Source organism: Pelobates fuscus, chromosome 2 (assembly GCF_036172605.1).
Source record: "Pelobates fuscus isolate aPelFus1 chromosome 2, aPelFus1.pri, whole genome shotgun sequence".
NCBI lineage: Eukaryota > Metazoa > Chordata > Amphibia > Anura > Pelobatidae > Pelobates > Pelobates fuscus.
In genome coordinates this window covers 212,978,607-212,996,945 of record NC_086318.1, presented here as the reverse complement: position 1 = coordinate 212,996,945, position 18,339 = coordinate 212,978,607, and the positions used below count along the sequence as shown (strand labels likewise).

The following is an 18,339-nucleotide window of genomic DNA, read 5'->3' as shown; positions in this document are numbered from 1 at the left end:
CCCCTCCACCTACCTCAGCCCCATCTCCCTCAGTACCCACCTCAGCCCCCATCTCCATCAGCACCCACCTCAGTTCCCATCTCCATCAGCATCTGCCTCAGCCCCCATCTCCATCAGCATCCACCTCAGCCCCTATCTCCATCAGCACCCACCTCAGCCCCCGTCTCCCCAGCACTTACCTCAGCCCCTATATCCCCCCACACCCACTTAAGCCCACCTTCATCCATCTCCCCCAGCACTTACCTCAGACTCAATCTCCACCAGTACCCAGCCCTTACCCCCCTCCACCCACCTCAGCCCCTGGTTCCCCTCCACTCATCTCCCTTTACTCACCTCAGTCCCCATCTCCCTCAGAATCCACTTCAGCCCCTGCCCCACCCTTGACCCTCCTCAGCCCCCATTCCTAATTCATCAACCTCAGCCCCATCTCCCTCAACATCCACCTCAGCCTCCATGCCCCCCATCCACCCAGCTCAGCCCCATTTCCCCTTTCACCCACCACAGCTCATATTTCACCCTGTACCCACCTGAGAACATATCCCTCCCTCATCCAGCACAGCCCCTATACCATTCTGCACCGACTGTAGCCCATATACCTTCCAGCACCCAGTATAGCCCCTATCACTCCTGCATCCACTGCAGCCACTATCCCCCCATGCACCTACTACAGTTCATATCCCCAAATGCACACACTGCAGACACTATCCACATGCACAGACAAACTGCAGCCTTTATATCCCCCACACAGTAAAGCCTCTATTATCCAAACAAACACTCACTACAGCCCCAGTATCCCTCAGACGACTACTATGGTTCTATCCCACACACCTCCAACAGGCCCTACAACACACACTGCAAAACAACCAGCCATCTCCATCCACATACTACACTGCAAAGAGACTCATCCACACACACAAACCCACCAGGAGCATCACTGTAAGCAAGGAATACCACAAGAAACAACCCCACACATGGAAAACCACATGCAGCCTCCCCAGCATTTCAATACTGCATACAGCCTCCTTACACACACACAAACACACACAATTATTATAACCATTTATATAGTGCCAACATATTCTTCAGCGCAGTACAATAGGTAAAAGAATACAAACTATTCTAACACATGTTGACATACAGGAAGACAACATCACAAGCAGCATCCCACACACTGAACCCCACTAGTAGCCTACAAACACATGTGTTTGGAGGCTACTTGTATTTTCTAGTAAAATGAAAAATAAATGCTGCTTGTGATGTCACCAAGAAACACAGAGGAAGCGTGTAATTATATTTTCTTTATTTCTTTATTTTAGTAGGGATGGGGGGTCGATAGCGCCCCCCCTCCCACCCACTTTTTGATCATTCCTACCTCCTGCCTGTGAAAAAATTTCCCTCCTTCCCACTACCTGATACAAAGGGAGAAATGTATTTGTGTGTTAAGAAAAATATTGCAAAGTGTCTGTGGTGCTCACATTATTCCTAGTTAATGTCTTGAAATCTGCCTACTTTGTTTCAGGCAATCCTGTTACATAAAAAACATTGTTTACATGATTTGTTTTCAAGTCTGGATTATGTTAAGTACTTTGCAATAATCAGAACCCAAGCATTTCCTAACAGATAAGAATCATGGTACAAGTGTTCGGTTTCCCCTCATATGAATGCAAACTTTTTTTGTGTGCCTCAGTATAGTATGGGCAAAGAAGGAGGAGTGTACCGTAACTGTCCAACTGTCTAACTTTAGCCTGAAGACTTGGTTAGAGTTTTCTGAGTGTCTGCCTCACAGCTGCATTCATTGAGGAGTAGGGAGGCAAGCAGGGGAGAGGCGTCTCCTCACCGTCTTCTCATACAGAAAATGTTTTTCCTTTACCAGTGGGTAATGGCTCACAGAACTTTTCACATAGTTTTTCTAACTTTGATGCTCAGTGGGTGCATCCAGGCTCAGAAACAAACAGGTACTGTGAATTTATTTTGTGTGTGTCCACTGTCTTTCTGTGTAGAATACAATGACTGTGCCTTCAAATTACTGCTTGTGTCCTAGATCTCAAAGACTGCTTAGGATTCTTCTGTGACAGCTGAAAACAGCCTTGTGCCCTCAGTCTGTGGACTATGCTGTGTTGTAATGAAACAGAATGTGTGACAGTGACAGTTACAATGTATATGAGTGTGGACTAGGTTATCATTCTAGATATCTTGGTATTCAGTTTGTTTTTAAACTCTATGATTGGATTTACCTTGTGTGGTCCTTTCAGGGATTTAGTATGTGAAGAATATTAGTTATCAATTTCATTACTTACTTGCTGTTATCCTAAAGATTATGGTAAAATCTCATAAATATTACCAACACTTTATGCATGTCAGTTGTTTATTTCCAAACATAGTCACTGGCTGAGTGGATTTTGGGATTAATCCTGAGATAGGTTTATCACACATAATATAATCCAAACTTTACATTTTATTTTAACACAAGAGACATATCTTAAGTTACAGCAGATTTCTGATAAAAGACTCCTGGTTCTTTTGGATTTTAAAATCCAGTTCAATCTGTATTGTGATATATAAATTATTTGGCATGCTAAAGGTTACCAGATTTTGTTTAATGCAGGTTCTGTGTAGTTTTTATTTTTGTTTGCTTTTTTTTTTGTTATATACTATGAATGCTTAAATATAATTTTGAAAACTTTGTTTCTGTTTAGAAATGTGTAACTTTGCTTATATCTATCTTAAATAAAATTACATTGGAACAAGGTGTGCTGCAGTTTTATCGAACTAATTCTACCTCTAGATATATTGATGAGTTGATACAGATAAAACTTTAGCTCTACCTTCTGAATATGATGCAACGTGATCATAGGAACCATAGTATAAATTGTCAGTATAGACAGGATTGCATTTAAGTGTACCTGTTATGGTGCATGCAGCTCGGGCATTTAAAGAGCATTACATTTTATCTATATGTTTTGCTAAGGGAAATTTGAGCAACTCTATGGATTTTAATTTAATGTCCTTTAAAGTTTTGACCCCATTCCTCACCTGACAAACAATCCTTGGCCTGTGTGCCAGTACATATACCAGCTTGCAAAACAACGAGAGCTAGTGAACCCTCCCAATAGTACTTCTCATATCTCCTATCATTGGGCTATTCTCTAACAAGCTTTCCTTTGAAATCTTGGACACACTGAGGATGATGAGCTGGCAGTGAAGTCAGCATGTTGGCATTTCTAGGTAGGATTGCCCTGCTTGGGTAAGTGTCCGAATACAAGGACAATCATAGCAGAAGGGAATAGCAGGGAAGGGTGGATGTTCCAAAATTTGAACACCCACTGACATGAATGGCTTCACTTTAAATACCATTTAGACACGTTTTGTTTTTTTTTGAGTGAAATTGGAAAGCAGTTATCTTTTGGTTTTGTCTGCATGCGCCATTTTCTTATTTATACAACTGTTACAACGGTCTTCATACATTGCTGTCTCTTTGATGACTTTTTGTATTGCACCAAAATAATGCAACTTGTTAGGTTACCATAATAGGAACAAGCCACTTTTTATGCCAATATGTCGCCTTTAGGTTTTCATACAACATATGGTAACTGGGTGGAAAACCCTTACACCAGGTTTTTAATGCATTCAGCATTTCTGCCTCTGGACTAACTTGATACTTTGTATACATTGTTGTACCTGAATAATCCATCTTTTTTGCTTATCTCCTGGGGATTACTCATTGATTACAAATGAGTAATATGCCTTAGAGAAATAAAAGGTGCACTCACAATTTGAAGAAACAAATTAAACAAATTGTTACAATGTGAAAGCTGCTAGTCGTTTATGAATAACCTACAAATCTTACAGTGACAGAAAAAATTATCAGAAAAGAAAAAGTGAAATTTCAACCTCTTTTTATACATTTGAAGATACACATTTAGAAAAGAATCTGTAATGGAACAAAATAATAAAGTGACGGAAGAGAAGCAGTAAGAAATATTTTGGCACAAATAAGAGGATAACTAGGCACAAATTAGAAAAGCTTGTCACGCATATGCATTAGCCCTCCATTGATGATGTCGGAGGAGGCAAAAGGCAGACCCAGTGCTGAGTAAAGAAAGTGCTTTTTAACCCTTTGAATGTCATTAAAAGGAGTGCAAGGGGGGTGACAAACGCTCCTTCCCACGAACGTTTGCCACAAACTCCTGGAAGAGTGTGGAAGCTGGCCTTCTGCCCACCAACTATGGTCCAGGTAAGAGACACCATTCCGGAGTTATGTTGCCCAGCCGCCATTAGCAACTTTCCCTGGGTGCCCTTGGTTCGGTACTTTCCCTTTAATCGAAAGGATCAGAATGCTAGCTCCCTGGCTGTCATCGCATGAACCAAACCCATGAATGGTCATCAGCGGTACTTAGCCATAACCGCTATGGCACCAATTTCAGCATGAGGACTTCGTGGGTCTCTGGTCACCTCAGTTGGACTTAGCTGTGAATATTATGATACTGATTTTGGCATGAAGTGACCATGCGGTTCCCGGACAACTTGATCCGGGGTTTTGAACCACTTTGCAACCAGCCAGGAGAGCGCTTTTTTGAGGGAAGTTGCCTGAGACTAAGGGGAACAAATTCTAACTTAGAGCCAGGTGGAGCACCCTGTATTGCAGCCGTAGGAGCTCCTGAAAGTTGACAGGCAAAAGCACCAAACGCCCTGGAACTATTTTGGGCATAGGAACACGTGTGCGGCCGGTCAGAACTTTAACATGGTGGCGTTTCCCCTATTCTGCATGGATCTGAGCACTTTTTGGAAAACTTGCTCAGGAAAAGGTCCTCAGATCAGGGCTATTTCGGAATGTATTACTTGTGTGGTTATTGTATGTTTTTTTTATGTTTTGGGGTACTTTTATATTTTTATATTTTGTGTTGAGCTCTCTGTTCCTGGGAGAAACTTAGCTTACCAGTCATTAACTCAATTATCTCGCAGGCCCAGAGATTCCTGGGAGGGGCTTGTGTTGAATACAATGGAGACCCCAGGCTGGGGTCTGTGCATAAAAGTTTAAGTTTGGCTCATTAAAATCAATTGTACTCCCAGAACTATATGTCATCTAGTTACTGGGAGGGGAAAGTACTAATCACTGCTCAGCACCTTGTTCCAGCTCATGGAGGATTCGGCGGGGGAAGTAGAGCTAGTCCCCTATCATGTTGCAGGATGGAGGGGCTCCAGGAGGACCCTAGTCAAGTCACAGTGGGACGAAAGAGTGGCAGTTTTCTCCGGTGCCAGCTAGGAAGCGATCCTTGGCAGAGGTACCCAGCCAGGGTACTGGAGCTCCGCTGCAAGGGGCGCAGATGGAACTGTAGTGTAAGAAATACAGCATTGTAATCATTACACTGTAGAATCCCTTTAACAAAAATACCTCCTAGTTAGTGTATACTTTTAGTATGCAATTGCATCACAATTTATGGGCACATTTATAAGTACCATTTTTGTGATATTACAAAACTAAAACAAAGTATTTTTTACTATCTTACATATCATAATCACTATGCCAAAGAAACAGATTCAAAATTGAGCAATTTCCCTCCACAGTAAACTGCAGACAGCTCAACACCATAACGTATTTAATAGAGGGCACTGCAATTTTCCATAACATGCTACTTAACTCTTTCTACCATCCACCGCTTCCTGAGATTCCGATGCGTTTCACTGAGATCACTGAGATCAATGTGGACCTTCTCCAAATTGTAAACCTTGAATAAATCTGGAGAAAATTCAACACTATAACTTCCACTCAGGTTTATTGTAGGTTGTATTGACCAACAATGACATTTTATGATGCTTGTAGTCAATATGGCAACTACAGACATTGGCAGCCATGTCTTCTCTGTAAACACTGAAAATAAACATTGAGATGATTAATTTGTACCACAACTTTGTCAGATGCATGATTAATAATATAGGATTGCATACAGTAGCCCTTATTTGTCATATCTTAATTTATATATTATTTTGCCACAAAAAATTACGATCACTAAATTTTATTAGTTGAAGGATTGGAAAATGTGTAGACCTGACTAAAAAAGGTGCACTTTCTATTGCATAGAATTGTTTGGTTGCTAAATTTAGCTCCATTTTTTATTTATCTATTGTGTTTGTTTATTAATGAAATCACTGGTAGAATAAATAGTTTAACAGATTAAAGGTCCAGCATGTTTATTGCCACTGAGTATGTTTTGGAAGTCAAGTACTTAGATCATATTTCTGAAGATTTGTGATTCCATAACATCAATAAAGAATTTTTATGACTGTCTTCTGTTGAAAACTGGAAATATGCAATGAGTCCGCATCACTTTCTCCAGCTTCAATCAATCCAGCTCCATTACTGTTACATTTCACATCACCATTTTTTGATACTCTCAGATGTGTACAGATCAATATTGCATCAATTCATCAAGTCAGAAACCATCTCATAGACTTGAAAATGACATCTGTATACAAGTTCAAACCAAATATGTCTGAATAGTTGGAGGATCTTGCAAAAAAGAATCTATATATTCAGAAATCGAGTCATGTCCTAAATGGTTGTAAACTCTCCATTTTATTTCTATAGTTATTTTCATTCCTATCTTTCGATATATCAGCTTATGTTTTAAATTTACTTTATTATTTAGTTTGTTTGTTTTAGTTAGTATTTTAAAAATTGCTATAAGATGCCACACTATTTATTTGTTATAGGAATTGTGCCTGTGGATATTTTCTGTTTCTACTGAACAAAATGTTCTAAATTGAAAATTTAGTTTCAGACCTCCAACATTCGGCTCCAACAAATGATGGCTCGGTTGGGCCAGAATTCAGTCATGAAAAATGAATTTCAGCTGAACTAGACACCTTCCATGCATGAGTGTTAATCGTCTGGCAGCTAGCCAGCTCTTATTAGCCAGCTTCCACTTTAAATAGACTAATCCCCATACCCCCACTCAAGTTTTATAACTCTCCGAGCATGCAAGTGTGTGAATGACTAATAAAGAGCAGGCATCCATTGGTTGTTTGCTGTAATAAAAGACTAGTGACTGGTAGCTATTGATCACAGTCCACCCCCCATAGTGGGAAGGTGGCTTGCTGGCTCATAGAGACTGGGTGCTGAGTGGACACTTGATCCATCTTGTTATCAATATTAGAATCACCAATCACAACCACCAATGGGTGGGTTTTGGAGGAGGAGGGGCATAGGTACCCCTCCATTTATCAATATTAGACACTAAGTCTTTCCTATTCATGTTAATTATAGTAACTAACCACATTATTATGCATTTAGATACCCTATGCCACTATGCATTTTCAAAACAACTTGACAAAAGTATGTCAAAGGGTCATTCTGTACTCAGGAGATGTAGGTGACCACAATTTTGTAATTTTATTAAAGTAGCACACATCAAGTTCTCAAAATAAACCGCTAAATTACCACTTGCAAAATAAAATAATACCATAAAGCTTGACATAAATTGTTGGCAAAAATGGTTGTACAGTCAGGCTCCAAATTTAACATATTGCATACCCTATGGTGTCTACTTTTGCGACAGGTATAAATTTATATGGTGATTTGCTAAAACTGCTAAAATGATCCAAAATAAGACATTGACCCATCAAATTAATCCATCGCAAAGGCATTCATTAGGGTGATATTATTATTTTCATAAGAGTTAGCTGAACATAGTTTGTAGGATTCAATCATTGTGGAACATATTAGATTTACAAAATACGCCGAACAAAAATGTAATGTGTATGAAAATAAAAGCAAACATTTTTTACTACAAGTTTTGACATAAAATGGTGAAAAATGATGGCACAACATACCCTATATTAGATATTCTGCAGTATCTAAAAATAGGCCTTTGTGCATTAATTTGTATTGTCAAAGTGTTACAATGCCATAGGTCCATTAAATTCATCTATCAAAATTCTATAAAACAATAATTAGTTAGGTCTCTTATATGGCACTGTAGCTTCACAGGATTGTGGCAAAGACATACACTGGTATTTTTGCACTCAGAGAAGGTAGTAGAACACTATTTGTGGCTTTTATACAGGAGCAGCTCACATAAGATTTGTGAAATACACATGCAAAAACCTATTATATGTGTTATGTGTGCATGTAAAAAACACAAAAATCTAAATTTTGCTACAATTTCTAAAAGAGATTGGCAGTTAAATTTCAATTTTATTTTCTGTGATGGTTGTTAAACTTAGAAGACAAACATACCAAATTCTAAAATCAATCCACATTGAAATTGCATAATACTAATTGTATTTTATGAACTACCAAAAATACACTAAATTCCTAGACATATGTTCTACAGCAGGCCAGGACTGGCCATCGGGCACACCGGGCAAAGGCCCGGTGCGCCGCGATGACCGTGGGGCCGAGGCCGGCAGGGGAGATCACAGGATCTCCCCTGCCAGCCCCTGCAGGGCCAGCGCTACCCGAGCGCCGGCCCTGCTGTGTGTCTCCATGGGCCGGTAGGGAGATCAAAGATCTCCCTCACCGGCCCAGAGACAATCAGGTGCGGCCGCCGGCTGGGGAGTGTGGGAGGGAGGGAGGCAGGAGAGAGGACCGGCGGAGCTCTAGCCAGCAGCTCCGCCGGGTCCTCTCGCGAGGTCTGAGCGTTGCCGCGGTAACCGCGGCAACGCTCAGATCTCGCGAGAGTGAACTCTAGCCTGCAGGGGGCTAGAGTTCACTCTCACCACAGGACCACCAGGGAAGAATAGCAGCACGGCACCCCTCCTCCCCCCAGGCAGAATGGACCTCCCAGGATAAAGGTAAGAAGGGGGGGGGGGAATATAACTTTTTTTTTTTTCTTAATACAAAAATATATTTAAATAAAATATACATTCACACTCACACACACAGCACCCCCAGACACACACAGCACCCAAACACAAACAGCACCCACAGACACACACAGCACCCCCAGACACACACAGCACCCCCAGACACACACAGCACCCCAGACATACAAAGCACCCTCAGACACACACAGCACCCTCAGACACACACAGCACCCAAACATACACAGCACCCAAACATACACAGCACCCTCAGACACACACAGCACCCTCAGACACACACAGCACCCTCAGACACACACAGCACCCAAACACACACAGCATCCAAACACACACAGCACCCAGACACACACAGCACCCCCAGACACACACAGCACCCCCAGACACACACAGCACCCCCAGGCATACAAAGCACCCAAACATACACAGCACCCAAACATACACAGCACCCAAACATACACAGCACCCAAACATACACAGCACCCTCAGACACACACAGCACCCTCAGACACACACAGCACCCTCAGACACACACAGCACCCAGACACACACAGCACCCAGACACACACAGCACCCAGACACACACAGCACCCAGACACACACAGCACCCACAGACACACACAGCACCCAGACACACACAGCACCCAAATACACACAGCACCCAAACACACACAGCCCCCACAAACACACACAGCCCCCAAACACACACAGCACCCAAACACACACAGCCCCCAAACACACAAAGCACCCAAACACACACAGCACCCAAACACACAAAGCACCCCCAGGGTTCTGTGTGTGTGTGTTTGGGTTCTGTGTGTGTGTTTGCGTTCTGTGTGTGTGTTTGGGTGCTGTGTGTGTTTGGGTGCTATGTGTGTCTGAGGGTGCTGTGTGTGTCTGAGGGTGCTGTGTGTGTCTGAGGGTGTTTTTATGTGCCGTCACATTCTAGGTTTCTAATTTTCTTTGTCTGTTAACTCACTGAGGGTTATTTTATATATTATATATATAATATATAAAATAACCCTCAGTGAGTTAACAGACAAAGAAAATTAGAAACCTAGAATGTGACGGCACATAAAAACACCCTCACATACAGCACCCCTCTTACATACACACACTGCGCCCCTCACACATACAATACGTCCAAATATATATATATATATATATACACACACACACACACACACACTACAGCACCACTACACACATTACGCTCCAGATACACGCTAGATCCCTTACCCTATATGCACTCTTAAGCCTCTACACACACACACACACTCTCCTATACACACTGGGTCCTTTACACACTAGATCTCCTACACACACACTACATTCCTTGTCAGCAAACACATACAACATTCTCTAAACACACCCTCTCTACAACCTCTACACACACTACGTCACCTATACACACACACTACAGCCCGTATCCACACACTCGCTACATCCCCTATAACACTATGCCCCCTATATACACACTCTCTACAGCCCCTAGCCACACATATTACACCACAAACACAAATGAAATTTACCTATTTACATAATACCACACCACACTCTACACACACGCAATCCCACAAGCACGCTCTAAACATATGCACCATACACTTTCCTGGCCCTTTTGTCCTCTGGTATCCCACTTGTGGAGACACCAGAGACAATTTAAAAGCAAACACAGCGCAAGCATGTTATTAAATTTGCTTGCGATGCGCAGAACAAATTCAGGGCCTTTTTCTAATGCCAGAGCTCTTCAGCGGGGCTCTGCGCATTGAACCAACATGCTCACTTTGAGAGGGGGCGTGCTTGTCATTAGTGATGACAAAACACACCCTCTCTGGCCCCGCCCCCTTAGGGGGCCGCTCTGATTGAAAAATGCCCGGGCCTAATTTTTTTCCCAGTCCGGCCCTGTTCTACAGTGCCTTGCAAAAGTATTCACCCCCCTTGGCATTTTTTGTATTTTGTTGCCTCACAACCTGGAATTAACATGGATTGTTTGAGAATTTGCATCATTTAATTTACAGAATATGCCCACAATTTTTTTTTTATTGTGAAGCAAACAACAAATAGGACAAAATCAGTCAATGTGCATAACTATTCACCCCCCTAAAGTCAATACATTGTAGAGCCACCTTTTGCGACAATCACAGCTCCAAGTCGCTTTGGATAAGTCTCTATGAGCTTGCCACATCTTACCACTGGGATTTTGCCCATTCCTCCTTGCAAAACTGCTCCTGCTCCTTCAAGTTGGATGGTTTGCGCTTGTGAACAGCAATCTTTAAGTCTGACCACATATTTCCTATTGGATTGAGGTCTGGGATTTGACTAGGCCAGTCCAACACATTAACATGTTTCCCCTTAAACCACTAAAGTGTTACTTTAGCAAGGTGTTTGGGGTCATTGTCCTGCTGGAAGGTGAACCTCCGTCCTAGCCTCAAATCACGCACAGAGTGGTACAGGTTTTGCTCAAGAATATCCCTGTATTTAGCACCATCCATCTTTCCCTCAACTCTGACCAGTTTCCCAGTCCCGGCTGCTGAAGAACATGCTCACAGCATAATGCTTCCACCACCATGTTTCACTGTGGGGATGGTGTTCTTTGGGTGAAGTGAGTTTGCGCCAGACATAGCGTTTTCTTTGATGGTCGAAAAGTTCAATTTTAGTCTCATCAGACCAGAGCACCTTCCTCCATACATTTTGGGAGTCTCCCACATGCCTTTTCGCAAACTCAAAACATGCCATTTTGTTTTTTGCTGAAAGTAATGGCTTTCTCCTGGCCACTCCGCCATAAAGCCCAACTCTATGGAGCGTACGGCTTATTGTCGTCTTATGTACAGATACTCCAGTCTCTGCTGTGGAACTCTGCAGCTCCTCCACGGTTACCTTATGCCTCTGTGCTGCCTCTCTGATTAATGCCCTCCTTGCCCGGTCCGTGAGTTTTGGTGAGCGGCCGTCTCTTGGCAGGTTTGCTGTTGTGCCATGCTCTTTCCATTTGGTTATGATAGATTTGATGGTGCTCCTGGGGATCATCAAAGATTTGGATATTTTTTTATAACCTAACCCTGACTTGTACTTCTCAACATCATTGTCCCTTACTTGTTTGGAGAGTTCCTTGGTCTTCATGGCAGTGTTTGGTTAGTGGTGCCTCTTGCTTAGGCGTTGCAGCCTCTGGGGCCTTTCAAAAAAGTTGTGTATATGTAATGACATATCATGTGACACTTAGATTGCACACAGGTGGGCATCATTTCACTAATTTTGTAACTGTTGAAGGATATTGGTTGCACCAGAGCTTTTTAGCTTTTTATGGGCTTCATAACAAAGGCTGTGAATACATATGCACATGCCAATTTTCTGTTTTCTATTTCTAAAAAAAATAGTTTTATGTATATATTTTTCTCATTTCACTTCACCAACTTAAACTATTGTGTTCTGATCCATCACATAAAATTCAGATTAATAAAACATTGAATTTAAGGCTGTAAGTAACAAAATATGTAAAAAGTCAAGGGGGTGAATACTTTTGCAAGGCATTGTATATTTTTTTGCATTTTATTTATAAATGAGAATGCATATATATGTATATGTTACCTCAAATTTCTTCTTTAAAACATGGTTATGTTGGTGCAATAAATGAGAAATGGAAATTGGTTTGAACACACACAGCAAAAATACCAAAATTAAAGCTGTGACCATTAGAGGTTAAGAAATGTAAAAGAGATAAACAATATGTAAAAATATTATATCCCTTATTAGATAGCAAAGAAACACTTTATAGCTACCTGTCATATGCTTATACACAAACAACAAAAATTCTAATTATTCTGAAACCTATGGGAAGGCAAGAGCAGTTTATATAATCTGTTTTTATGTGTTGAATAATGAATATGTATACAGAAAAGTATATATTTTAAACTATAATATCATAATATTTTCTGTTCATTTTAAAACTATGGCATGAATGTAAAAGAACTAAAATAGGTTTTGCATATATTTCATGTTGCAATTATATAATATGAGGACTGCTGTTAAAGGGACAGCCTACGGTCCAAATTTTCTTAATTTGCTAAAGTGATATTGGAATATAGATTCTGCCCTTCTAGCCTTGCATTTAAGAACAATGCATTTTGTGAAAAAAAACTCCACTGCTTTCATTTTGCAATCCTTGCACTTCTTGTTGCTTTCAATCAGGAAGCCACTAGGTGCTTTGGACTAATAGTGAGTAATATTGTCTATTTTACATTTGGTATCAGCATGCAAAGTCTCATAGAGAAACATTGGACTACCCACAATGATAAGTCCTTAAGTATGCAATACTTCCATGTGAGAAGCATTTGACTGGACAAAAGCCATTAAACTTGATGACTTAACAGTAGGAGCTGTAAGGGTTGATTCTGTGGTATAGATGGGTTTAATTCTTTTTTAAAAACGTCCAGTAATCTAATCTACAAAAATAATGGAAAATATTGTATTTCATGATGAGGTGCCTTTTTAAGTCTTTGGATGTTTGTTTTGAATTACTTATATGACTTATATTAAGTGGGTCAATGATTTATAGTTTCTGACTTTGACTTATATGGTTATTTTTTTTCTCTGTTTGTTCTTTTGTCAATCTTTATTTTGCTGTGCACAGAACAACAAACTGTCTTACAATGACCCAACAGCCATAGCAAGATTAGCAAGATTACTTATAACAGTGTAGACATGCATTAGAGATCATGGCACATTTTTCATAAAATAATAACAACTAAAGAGAAAACAGATTGCATGCCTAGCTGGTAATAAGAGCATAGGCTAACAGCAGTCCTGCCAAGAATTGCCAGCTAAGCCTAGGAGAACATGAAAGTGCTAGGGTGACTACACATTTAGAGTGTATAAGAAGTATATAAAATGCGGTTAAACATGATAGGTATACATGAATGGTAAGGAATACTGGAGGAAAGCCAAGCCAAGCCAAGCGTACCCGTCCAACTTTAAACAAACGAAAAGCAAAAATAATAGATAATAGGACAGGGGGATTGCTCACCAAAAATAATAATACTCCCTATGTAAACTAGGTTATCATAAGATAAGTGTCACAGTAGGGCTTTAAAAAGCAAGTGTTTTTTTACCATGCGAATTCTGAACATGTTCAAGCTACTGTACAATATATGCATGTAAAACCAGGAGAGGGTATCGATAGTGCCTAAGCAGCATCTAAGGAATGCATCAATTAAGTTTAACACTAACTAGGCACAGGAAACACCCCTAGTAGCTTAACATAAGTCAGCTTATCTAGGCAAAAGCATCAAATGTGATAACAAATTAACAAGATGGTTGGAGGGTGAGTATATAGTGGAAGAATAGTCCCTGACCTGGTGGTCATCTGCAGCAGACGTAAGTCTTCAGCAGATCGTAAGGGCCTAGACGGGACATACTTGTGTATTAGGGAGGATAGATAGGTGGGAGCAGCATTATGTAGAGATTTTAACGCAAGAACCAGAATTTTAAATTGAGCCCTATACAGGAAGCCAATGTAGGCACTGACAGAAAGGTGAGGCGTGGGAGGTGTGGGTGGACAAGAAGATGAGCCTCGCCGCCGCATTCATTATGGACTGTAAGTTGGGAGCACTTAAGACCACTGAGAAGCGTAAAACAGTAGTCAAGGAGAAAAAGGACAGTGGAATGGACCAGCACCTTAGTCTCATCTGGCGTTAAGTATGGTCGGATGTGCGCAATGTTTTTTAGATGGAAACGACAGGATTTGGTGATAGACTGAACATGAGGCTTGAAGGAGAGGTCGGAGTCAAAGAGAACACCTAGGCAGTGAACCTGCGTGGTGGAGCTGATGGTAGTACTGTTGACTTGGAGGGAGACAGACACAAGAGTAACAGCACTTGAGGGAGGAAAGACCAGAATTTCATTTTTGGTCAAGTTTAGTTTAAGGAAGTGGGCAGCCATCTAGTTAGAAATAGCAGAGAGGCAGTCAGAGACACTAGTCAAGAGGGGACGGGGAGAGATCAGGAGAAGACAGGTAGATTTGCGTGTCATCTGCATAGAAATGATATTGAAAGCCAAATGAGCAAATGAGTTTCCAAGGGAGGCAGTATAGATGGAGAACAGTAGAGGACCAAGGACTGAACCGTGGGGGACACCAACAGAGAGGAGTTGGGGAGAAGAAGCAGAGCCAGAGAAAGACACACTGAAAGAGCGCTTGGAGAGGTAGGCGTAGCACAAGGAGAGAGCAATATCTTGTAGACCGATATTGCGGAGGATGAGACGAAGCTGTTGATAATCAACAGTGTCAAAAGCCGCAGGCAGGTCAAGGAGAATTAGGATAGAGTAGTGACCACGAGATTTTGCACCGAGTAGATGATTGGATACTTTGGCCAGTGCCGTTTCCACAGAGTGATTAGCGCGGAAACCAGACTGAAGCGGGTCTAACAGAGAGTTGGACTCGAGGAAGTCTGTCAATCTTGCATATACAATTCTTTCAAGGATCTTGGATGCAAAAGGCAGTAGCGAGATATGACGGTAGTTGGATGTGGAATTAGGGTCAAGGTTGGGCTTCTTTAGAATTGGGGTTACAGTTGCATGTTTGAAGGGCAATGGAAATATACCAGAGAAGAGAGAGAGATTGAGAATTTTAGTGAGAGGTGGAGAAAGAGAAGAAGACAGAGTACAGGTGAGATGCGAGGGAATTAGATCTAGGGAGCAGGTGGTGGGGCGGAAGGACTGGAGCAGAGCAGAAACCTCTTCCAATATAGCGGGTGCGAATGAACATAGAACATCAGAGGGAGTGAAGTTAGGGGAAGTATTGTAAGGGGAAGAAGAAAGATGAGAGATCTCCTTCCTGTTTATAGAGATCTTGTCAGTGAAGTGAGTTGCAAAGTCTGAGGCAGTCAAGTTAGTAGGTGGAGGAGGAACAATAGCATGAAGAAGAGAGTTAAATGTTTGAAATAGTCGTTTGGGTTCACGGGAGAGTGTGGATATGAGGGTATTGAAGTAATTTACTTTTGCAGAGGAAAGAGCCAAGCTGTATGAGCTCAGCATAAATGTATAGTGGAGAAAGTCAGACGCACAGTGAGACTTTCTCCAAAAGCGTTCAGCAGTTCTGGAGCATTTTTGGAGGTATCAAGTCAGCTTGGTGTGCCAAGGTTGTTGTTGAGGGCGCCTGCAGCGTCTAAATGTAGACGGTGCCATGATGTCTAGTTAAGAGGAGAGGGTGGAATTGTAGAAGGAGGTTGCAGAACTAGGACAGGTGAGGTTTGAGATATATATGATAGTTCAAGCAAACCCATCTACAAATATATGGGTGTGCATTGCAGTGTCACTAACATTATAGTATGAGTATGAGTGCACGTATCCATATGAAGAATATTCACTAGCATATTAATAGCACCCATCTCTCTGCCAATGTCATAAAATTACATAGAAACACAGTTCATTTTATACTAATCATTTTTCTATTTGTAGTGCTTCATTAAAAATCAACCATGTCATTTTTATTTCAAGACAAGGGCACTTCATGCCATATCCGATCATTAGAGTCTGAGGCTCCATTAACAGAAATCACTTAGCTTCTATTTTTTTCCCGGGTAGTTTGCTAAGCAGACATGATCCTATGTTCTTCCATATCCTCCTACAGCTTCCTATGCAGTTATGAAACAAAGGCACCACACTATGTATTAGACTTGGTGATTTGTTTCGGAACAAAATGCATTTTGTCCAAGTTTGGGCTGATCAGGTTATTAAAAGAATTTCTGAACCACCACGTGCCTGAGCCAAAACATGCTCATATTCAATTGTGATTCTGGAGTGCCGTTCCAAAAAAAGGGTGTTGCAATGGTTTGCATGGGATGTTATAGTTTTTCTTTTAGGTGTGTTGAAAAAAAACAGCTTAGTTCCCTATGATGAATAAGAGGTCTGCTTAATCAATCATCTGGATCTCCTGCCGCAAAAACAAAAATATGTTTGATGGCTTGGGGACAGCAAATACAATGCTTTTATTAACAAATCAAGTGACAGCTTACCAAAAGAGGGGAAAAAAATGAGAAGCAGTAAAATAATCTACGCTTCTAAGCTCGATTTAAAAAAAAAAAAAAAAAGAATAGGTACATTGAGGGAAAAAAGTATTTGATCCCCTGTTGATTTTGAACGTTTATCCACTGACAAAGAAATGCTCAGTCTATAATTTTAATGGTAGCTGTATTTTATCAATCAACACATGTCAAAACAGTTATAAATTGATTTGCATGTCAATGAGTGAAATAAGTATTTGATCCCCTATTAATCAGCAAGATTTCTGGCTCCCAGGTGTCTTTTATACAGGTAACAAGCTGAGATTAGGAGCCCTCTCTTAAAAGGAGTGTTCCTAATATCATCTCGTTACCTGTATAAAGGACATTTGTCCACAGAAGCAATCAATCAATCAGATTCCAAACTCTCCGTGGCCAAGACTAAAGAGCTGTCCAACGATGTCAGGGACAAGATTGTAGACCTACACAAGGCTGGAATGGGCTACAAGACCATTGCCAATCAGCTTGGTGAGAAGGTGACCTCTAATCAGTCTGTGCCTGAGTTAGTCAGGTAACAAGTCCCACAAAGTCAATCCATCCTGGAAGCGTCCTCGAAAAAGTTCCACATAGTTTGTAGGTGTGTACCGGCCGGGCGCATGGAGCCCTCATAGTCGACCAGTCCATGGAATTCTGCTTTGGGCAGGGTAGACTGGGCTTCCCGGTCACCCTGTACCTCTAATAGGCCCTATAATATAAATCTGCCATGGCCCTGTGCCTCTAATAGGCCCTATAATATAAATCTGCCATGGAATGCAAGATGGCTTGGCCCCCTCTGACATGGGGTTGGGGATCGGAGCTCACTGTCCTGACTGCCTGGGGACCACAGGTAGAGACCATAGTCGCATCCATCTGTACTGGATAGAGATCTCCCAGTGCTTGTGGTGAAGGGATGAGGTTAGCGGTGCTTTGATCTGGGATATGCTCTTCCATCGGGCCAGCTGTATCTGATGCCTTAGGCTTGAGGGTTCCCAGTGGGTTTGGGCAGAGGCCAGTGGTGCTCTTCCTCGATGCCAGCGCTTCAGCTGGGGGAGTTGCGCACTCCTCAAACTCCACCTTCACCAGTAGGTTGATCTCCTTGCTCTCCAGCTCCAGTGTCGCTTCAAGTTGAAGGCAGATGCCAGCTCTTCAGCTGGGGTAGTGGCGTACTCCGCCACTGTCCTCCCCGCTCTCAATTTCTAGTGTTGTTGCAAGTTGAGGGCATAGGCCAGCAGCACTCTGTGCCAATGCCAGCGCTTCAGTTTGTGTATTAAAAATGCAAAAAACAAATATAAACACTAACTTTGGCCAATGTTTGTTACTAAATGGCTACTAAAAAAGACTGAAGATACCCCATTTGGTTGTCTTCTTTTGCAAATGGTATGCCATCATAGGGGTAATTCTCATTCCTGGACTACCATATGCTCTCAAAGGCAACATAACCAATCTGGCAAATTTCAATTTGAAAAAAACGGAAATGCAAGCCTTATAT

General features: G+C 41.6%; 1 protein-coding gene across 10 annotated transcripts in view; it reads left to right on the top strand.

Moving 5' to 3' along the window:
• The first annotated feature begins 1,778 nt into the window (after positions 1 to 1,778).
• Positions 1,779 to 18,339, top strand: part of LAMA2 (laminin subunit alpha 2) — a 767,184-nt gene continuing 750,623 nt past the window's right edge. For 5 of the 10 annotated variants that reach the window (XM_063443147.1, XM_063443149.1, XM_063443146.1 and 2 more), the window contains exon 1: positions 1,779 to 1,955. In XM_063443147.1, the coding sequence (XP_063299217.1) occupies positions 1,856 to 1,955 (100 nt within the window). In that variant the 5' untranslated portion in view covers positions 1,779 to 1,855. The remainder of the gene's footprint in view (positions 1,956 to 18,339) is intronic. The other 5 variants (XM_063443154.1, XM_063443152.1, XM_063443153.1 and 2 more) reach the window with 1 other exon arrangement.